At 57.1% G+C, this 8,331-nt stretch overlaps 1 protein-coding gene across 1 annotated transcript in view; it reads right to left on the reverse strand.

Moving 5' to 3' along the window:
* Positions 1-551: 551 nt before the first annotated feature.
* Positions 552-8,331, reverse strand: part of LOC113940371 (nuclear receptor coactivator 1-like) — a gene marked incomplete at its 5' end in the record, with an annotated part of 10,448 nt that continues 2,668 nt past the window's right edge. The window contains 5 exons of the mRNA XM_027631506.1: positions 552-738; positions 2,597-2,779; positions 3,417-3,609; positions 4,307-5,630; positions 6,707-6,854. Coding sequence (XP_027487307.1) covers positions 626-738; positions 2,597-2,779; positions 3,417-3,609; positions 4,307-5,630; positions 6,707-6,854 — 1,961 coding nt within the window. The remainder of the gene's footprint in view (positions 739-2,596; positions 2,780-3,416; positions 3,610-4,306; positions 5,631-6,706; positions 6,855-8,331) is intronic.

Here is an 8,331-nt window from a genome sequence, read left to right on the forward strand (position 1 = left end):
CTGGAAACCCTGGAATGCCGAGGTCTATCCAAACTCTCTGGAAATCCGGAATGTCAAGGTCTATCCACAACTCTCTGGAAATCCTGGAATGCCAAGGTCTCTCCATAACCCTCTGGATATCCCGGAATGCTGAGGTCTGTCCTGGACCCTCTGGAAATCCTGGAATGCTGAGGGAAATCCTCATCCCTCTGGAAATCCTGGAATGCCGAGGTCTCTCCATAACCCTCTGGATATCCCGGAATGCCGAGGTCTGTCCTGGACTCTCTGGAAATCCCGGAATGCCGGGATCGGGATCGTCTCCTGAAGTTTTTTTAATTAGTGGAGGAAACTTGAACCTGGTTTTTTTTTGGGATCTGTAATTTTAGCGGGATCCCATGGAAACACAAAGCCATGGGAACACAATGGGAGAAATGTGGGAATGTTGGAATGTGGGAATGTTGAAACGTTGGAACGTCGGAATGTCAGAAACCACCGACTGGCGGTCAGAGGACTTGGAAAATCCTTGGCTCTGCCGCGGATAAATGGGAATATTCCAGGCTGGAATTCCAGGAAAAGAAGGCGGGACACTCCCAGAGCTGGGATAACCCGCCTGTTTTTCTGGGAAAAAAGGTTGGGAATGTGGTACTTACTCCTCGGGTTTGCTCAGCGCTCCGCGGGGCTCCGGCCATGGAATCGGATCCCCCATTCCCGACGGACCGAACTGCGGATCCGGGACACCCAACTCCAGCTCCGGCATTCCTGAGGGAGGAAAAATGGGATGGAGAGAGGTGAATCCATGGAAAAGGTCGACAACATCCCAAAGCACCCCAAAGTATTCCAGTTACGCCGCTTTTCCAGGGAAAATTAAGGATGCCAGGGGTGAAATCTCAACCAGGGGGAAATCGCACATTTCCGTTAAGAATTCCAAGGAAAATTGTTCCTATCCAAGGTTTTGGAGAGGAACAAAGTGTATCCCAAATCCAGGAGAACCTCCCGCCCCTCTCCTGGCATTGGATCCAAATTAAAGCTGGAGTAGATTCCGGAAAAATGCCAACCAGGGGGAAATCCCAGTTGGAAAATCACCAGGAATCGACCTTTCCGACACGTTTCCCTTAAGAATTCCAAGGAAAATTGTTCCTCTCCAAGGTTTTGGAGAGGAACAAAGTGTATCCCAAATCCAGGAGCACTTCCCACCCTCTCCCGCCACCGGATCCAAATTAAAGATCCCGGAGAAATCCCAACCAGGGGGAAATCCCAGGGGGAAATCACACGTTTCCCTTAAGAATTCCAAGGAAAATTGAAGGAATTCCAAGGAATTCCAGCAGCGGGAGAGGATCCAAGTCTGTTAAATTAAAGCTGGAGCAGATCCCGGAGCCCAAATCCTGGGATACGGAGGCCGGAGACGTGATGGGAAACAGGGATGGGGATGGGAGATCCAACAAATCCCGGGAATCACCCAGAGGGGCAGGAGATGGAAAAGGGAAGGGTTGGGAATCTTCATCCGCCACATCCCAAAATCCCAAATTCCTGAGGGAAAGGCTGAAGGCGGAAATCCTGGGGTTTTTTTTATCCCGGTGGATCCTTTTCCCGAGAAATTTGACTTCCAGAAAAAACTCTTTCTCCAACTCCCTGGAAATCCCGGAATGCCGAGGTTTATCCATAACCGTCTGGAAATCCTGGAATGTCGAGGGAAATCCTGGAATGCCGCAGTCTATCCATAACCCTCTGGAAATCCTGGAATGCTGAGGGAAATCCAGAACCCTCTGGAAATCCTGGAATGCTGAGGTCTCTCCATAACCCTCTGGAAATCCAGGAATGCCGAAGTCTGTGCTCAATCTCTGGAAATTCTGGAATGCTGAGGGAAATCCAGAACCCTCTGGAAATCCTGGAATGCTGAGGTCTCTCCATAACCCCCTGGAAATCCTGGAATGCCGAGGTCTGTCCATAACCCTCTGGAAATCCTGGAATGCCTAGGTCTCTCCATAACCCTCTGGAAATCCTGGAATGCTGAGGTCTCTCCATAACCCCATGGAAATCCTGGAATGCAGAGGTCTATCTGGAACCTGCTGGAAATCCTGGAATGCTGAGGGAAATCCTGGAATGCTGAGATCTATCCACATCCCTCTGGAAATCCTGGAATGTCAAGGTCTATCCATACCCATCTGGAAATCCTGGAATGCCAAGGTCTATCCAAACCCTCTGGAAATCCTGGAATGCCGAAGTCTCTCCATAATCCTCTGGAAATCTTGGAATGACGAGGTCTATCCATATCAATCTGGAAATTCTGGAATGCTGAGGGAAATCCTGGAATGCCGAGGTCTATCCAAAGCCCCTGTTGATCCCGGAATTCCGAGCTCTGTGGTGTTTGTCCATCAGTGATTCCAGCCGGGAATTCGGTGGGACCGTTTCCGCTCCGACTCTTTTCCCAACCCAACATCCCATGGATAACAACCCCCGACAGTTCCTGGGAATCTGAGCCACCCCCCCCTTGGAAAAGGAGCTGGAAAATCCCTGGAGAAACCGGCACGGGCGGGAATGACCTGAGGGGAGGGAACGAGCCCATCCTGGAAGCTCAGCCCTGGAATTTTCCCAGGGAATTCCCTGGAAAGCTCCGTACCTGTGTCCGGAGGGAAGGGATTGGGAGCCGTCCCGGTGCCTCTTCCTGGCTGGGCCGGCCCGCGGCCGTGGGGGCTCCCGGTATTCCCGGGACATGGCCCCGGTCGGAGCTGGGCGGGATCCATGGGATCGCAGAACTCGAAGGGAGCCCGGCCGGCCGGAACGCCCTGCCCGCCACTGAGCGCTGGAAAACAGGGAAAACAGGGAAAAGAGAGTCAATGCCAAGGGAAAACAGCCATGGGAAGGGAAGGGAAGTTTGGGAAGGAAAGGTTTGGGAAGGGAAGGTTTGGGAAGGGAAGGTTTGGGAAGGGAAGGTTTGGGAAGGTTTGGGAAGGTTTGGGAAGGGAAGGTTTGGGAAGGGAAGGGAAGGTTTGGGAAGGGAAGGGAAGGTTTGGGAAGGGAAGGTAAGATTTGGAAAGGTTTGGGAAGGGAAGGGAAGGGAAGGAATTCCAGAGTGCTTTGGGTTGGAAGGGACCTTAAGGATGATCCCATTCCAAACCCTGGCTGTTGGCAGCTCCTCAGGGAATGGCTCAGGGAAGCACCAACACTCCACAGGGAATAAGCTCCTAATTATATCAGAGCATTGGAGATCGGGAAGGAATTCCCAGCTGGGAGGGTGGGAAGGGGCTGGGTTGGAATTCCCAGAGAAGTTGTGGTTGCCCCTGGATCCCTGGGAGTGTCCAAGGTCGGGTTGGATTCCCTTGGAGCCACCTGGGATAGCGGGAGGTGCCAGGGTTGGAATGGGATGAGCTTTTCCCTCCCCCTGCTCACCCTCCTCTCCCTCCCATCCCAAATCCATCCCTTTGGGATGAGCCACCTACGGGTGAGTCCCGTGGGAGCTCTGGCCGCGGTGCTGGGCTGGAGCGGCGCCGCCAACAGCTCCGGCTTCACCGGCACTCCGGACACTCCGGACACGCCGCCCTCGCTCCTCTCCGGGCCGCACATTCCCGGCAGCTGAGCCGCCTTTTCCAGCGAGGGGAGGAGCTGATCCAGCTGCTCCAGTTCTGCAGCAAACTAGGGAATGAAGGGAAAAAGGAACAGGATGAGCGACGGCAGCAGGAGGGGTTTTGGAGCCCACGGAGCTTCCCGAGGATTCCCAGAACACCGAGAGTGGAGAGGGAAGTTGTCGTCCATCCTGGAGATGGGGGAGGAATTCCTGGTTGGGAGGGTGGGGAGAGGTTGGGATGGGATTCCCAGAGAAGCTGTGGCTGCCCCTGGATCCCTGGGATCCCTGGGATCCTTTCCAAAGAAAGGTTGGAGCAGCCTGGGATAGTGGGAGTTGTCCCTGAACATGGAAAAGATGGAACCAGCACTGGAGAAGGTGGAATCAGCACTGGAAGAGGTGGCACCAGTGCTGGAAAAGATGGAACCAGTGCTGGAAAAGATGGAACCAGCACTGGAGAAGGTGGAACCAGCATTGGAGGAGTTGGAATCAGCACTGGAGAAGGTGGGATCAGCACCAGAAGAGCTGGAATTGGCACTGGAAGAGTTGAAATCCCTACTGGAGAAGGTGGAACCAGCACTGGAGAAGGTGGAACCAGTATTAGAGGAGTTGAAATCCTCGCTGGAGAAGGTGGAATCGGCACCGTAACAGCTGGAACCGGCACTGGAGGAGGCGACACCAGGAACCCACAGAATCCCCAGGACATCTCCCACACCCCCAGATCCCACGGAAACCCCCCCAAAACCCTCACCCCTCCATCCCTCTCACCTGCCCCTGCGTCTCCATCTTGACCTCCTCGGCCGCCGCCGGAGCCTTGGGAATGGCGGCCGGCGCCGTGTGACACGGATCCATCGCCGGCTCCGCCTTCTCCACCTTCACCTTCACGTCGTCCAGGCTGAGCGCCGGCGCCGCCCCCAGCTCCTTCTCGTCCTTGTCCAGGAGGTACCTCAGTAGCTGGTGGTCCTTCACGTCCTTCTTCTTCAGCGCCTCCGCCTCCGGCGCCGCCGTCGGAGCCGCCGCCGGAGCCGCCGCCGCCGCTGGAGCGGCGCTGGGAGCGCTCTCCTTCTTCTCGTGCTCCATGGCCAGCGCGGTGAGGTCGGATGGGCTTCCCTCCTGGAGCAGGCGGTGCAGGATCTTGTGCCGCTCCGTCAGGGAGCTGTGGGAGGACGGGCAGGTGCCGGTGCTGCCGCCGCCTGTGCTGGTGCCGCCGGCGCCGGCGGCGCTCCCGGTTCCCAGCGTCACCAAGGATTCCTTGCAGCTGGTGTCGGCGTCGGCGGCGTGCCGGAGCTGCTGCTCCGCCGTGCTGGCCAGGAGCTGCACCAGCTTGTGGCTGGTGGCCTGTGAACACTTGGAGTCACCCTCAGCGTGCAACATTCCTGAATCCAGCGCTTTGCCCTCCCCGCCGGCGGCACCACCGGCGCCGCCGTCCGCCTGGATCATCTCGCTGAGGATGGAGGCGATCTCCTTGCTGTCCTTGGAGTCGGATTTGCCGGCGAGGCGGCCGGGAGAGCTCTGAGAGCCACTCAGCTGCCTCAGCACCGGCGGTGGCGGCGGCGTGGAATATCCCACCGGCGTTCCCGGCCCTTCCGGCAGCCCCGGCACGGGAGCACCGCCGGGGAACGGGCGAGCATTCCCACCGCCGGCATTCCCGCCGCCGGCCATGCCCACGGGCGAGTGCATGGAGGGCACAGCGGGAGAGAAGGGGTTGCCGGGCCCTCGGGAGCGCGGCACCAGGCCGGGGCTGAGGCGGTGGCGCGGGGACAGGAATTGCGGCGGCGGCGGCGGCGGTGGCGGGATGCCGGGGCTGCCCATGGGCGAGCCGGAGAGGGGCAGGGCGTGGTTGCCACCCTGGTTCTGGCTTAAGGCGGCGACGCCGGCGGCGGCTCCCAGCTGGCTCCCAGGAGAACATCCGTAGCCGGAGGGTTGGCCGGAGTTGCCGGTCACCATGGTGCCGTTGGAATTGGGGACGGAGGGAGGAGGAGGCAGCGCCATTCCCGGCCCCGGAGAGACGTTGGGGGTCAGGGTGGGGCCGGAGCGCGGCAGGGACATGCCGGAGCCGGGGTTGTCCTGCGGGGAGAGCATCCCGTGATCCCTGCAAAGGAAGAGGAGACGTCGCCTTTGGAAAACCTTCGGCGTCTCTGCTCGGAGGGCTCGGCTTTCCCTGGATCTGTTCTCCCCAAAAACGGGATTCCAGAGGCTCACCGGATTCCCCCTTCTCCGGGTATGACATTCCCAATGTTCCCTTCCATCCCAGCACAGGGGGTGGAAGACCCACAGAACCCCAGATCCAGGGAACTCGCATCCATATCCTCACCCTGCCCTGTCCCGTCGCTCTCCCTCCCCAAAATATTCTCTGGGAATGGGAAGCGCATCAAGAAACCTCCCCTGGAGCTCCCTTGGCAAAACATGGATAACCAGGAGCCGGGAAGCTGCTCTGAGCCTCAATGGGATCCCCCCTCCAAACCAGCTCCAGGCACCACCAGTGGATCCTCTTCCCAACGTAGGGAATGGGAAGAGTTGGATACAACTTCCCCACAGTGGGAAGAGGAGGGACAGACACCGATCCCTGTGCGGGATCAGTGATGGGATCCAATGAAATGGTTGGAGCTGAGTCAGGGCAGATTTTGGATGGATTTTGGGAAAAGGGGGCGGTTGGGCACCGGGATGGTCTCCCAAGGCTTCCAGAGCTCAGGGAGCATTCAGGATTTGGGGTATCCCGTGAGGGGTTGGGATTGGGATGGACGATCCTGGAAGGGTCCCTCCCGGCCGGGAAATCCCAGAATGGCACCATTCCCTTGGTAAAACATGGATAACCAGGAACCAGGAAGCTGCTCTGAGCCTCAATGGGATCCCCCCTCCAAACCAGCTCCAGGCACCACCAGCGGATCCTCTTCCCAATGTAGGGAACGGGAAGACTTGGATACAACTTCCCCACGGTGGGAAGAGGAGGGACAGACACCGATCCCTGTGTGGGATCCACGGGAATGGTTGGAACCAGGGCAGGTTTAGGATGGATTTTGGGAAAAGGGGGCGGTTGGGCACCGGGACGGTCTCCCGAGGCTTCCAGAGCTCAGGGAGCGCTCGGGCGCGGTGGGATTGGGATGGACGATCCCGGGACGGTCCCTCCCGACCAGGAAATCCCGGGATGGGGCGATCCCGGCTCCGTACCTGTCGATGACGTGGACGCCCATGATGAAGGGCTGCACCTCGGGGTTGGTGGGGTAGCAGAGCTTGCACTTGGTGTGGGCGCTCAGCACCGTCCCGTCGCTCAGCGTGAACCGGTACGAGGGGCTGAAGGCGGCGCCGCGGGTCATCACTGCGGGGACACGCCCGAAACATCCCAAAAATCAGCGGGATCCCACCCCATGGAGCCACAAACCTTCCCCAGGAGTTATTCCCACAGCCTGGCTTTTCCCAAAAATCTCTGGGAGACAGTTTTCGACCCCTACACAACATCTCCATGGATGTCCAGGGCAATCCCCAGAAAACACACCCAAAATCCCAAAATATCACCTCTGGGATAATCAGGATCGGGATCTGACCCCACAGCACCACAAACCTTCCCTAGGATTTATTCCCACAGTCTGACTTTTCCCAAGAATCTCTGGGAGCCAATTGGCTGATATTCTAAACTCCACAACATCTCCATGGATATCCTGGGCAATTCCCAGAAAATGCACCCAAAATCCCAAAATATCACCTCTGGGATAATCAGCATCAGGATCTGACCCCACAGCACCACAAACCTTCCCTGAGGATTTATTCCCACAGCCTGGCTTTTCCCAAAAAACCCCTGAGCACCCACTGGCTGATGTTCTGACCCTCCCCATCTCCGGAGCAATCCAAGGAATTTTGCCCCCCAGGAGATGAAGTTTTCCTGCTCTTCCTGCTCCATCAGAATTCCTGAGGGGTTGTGACATGAAATCATGGAATTGTTAAGGTTGGAAAAGACCTCTGAGATCCCGGGAGTCCATCGACATCCAAGGAAAGGTAAAATATCCCATCCTCAAACTAAGAAACAACAGGGAAGAGACAATTCCCGAACCTCTCCAGGCTCAATCCCAGAGATTTCAGGGAATTCAGCCAAAGGGACAGGTGAGATTTTTGGTTTTTTAAGGAGAACACCCCGTTTTTAAGGAAAAAAACCCTGTTTGGAAGTGAAGTTGCTTGGAAAAGGCTCCACTTCCCCCCGTGGATGGATCCGAGGGATGAGGGATCAGTGATGCTCCAGCTGGGAATAAATCCCCGTGCTCCACTCCTTCCACACCTCCCAGCTTCACCTCAAATCCCTGGAAAGCTGATCCTGATCCTCCAACACCCCCAGGGTGTGTTATCCCACATGGAAAACCCGCCTGGAAAACCTCGATCCTAGAGATACCAAAAATTCCAGCTGCTCCCCCCGTTCTGTGTAACCTTGAACCCATCCCAGCTCGGAGTTGCCCATTCCCAGCTCCATCTCAAATCCCTGGAAAGCTGATCCTGATCCTCCAACTGCCCCTGGGTGTGTTATCCCACATGGAAAACCCGCCTGGACAACCTCAATCCCGGAGATACCAAAAATTCCGGCTGCTCCTCCCGTTCCGTGTAACCTTGAATCCACCCCAGCTTGGAATTGCACATTCCCAGCTCCATCTCAAATCCCTGGAAAACCCATCCCGATCCTCCAACACCCCCTGGATGCGTTATCCCAAATGGAAAACCCGCCTGGACAACCTGAATCCTGGAGATACCAAAAAATTCCGGCTGCTCCTTCCAACCCTAAACCCATCCCAGCTCGGAGCTGCACACTCCCA

Source organism: Corapipo altera, unplaced genomic scaffold (assembly GCF_003945725.1).
Source record: "Corapipo altera isolate COAL_440 unplaced genomic scaffold, ASM394572v1 130005, whole genome shotgun sequence".
Lineage (NCBI taxonomy): Eukaryota > Metazoa > Chordata > Aves > Passeriformes > Pipridae > Corapipo > Corapipo altera.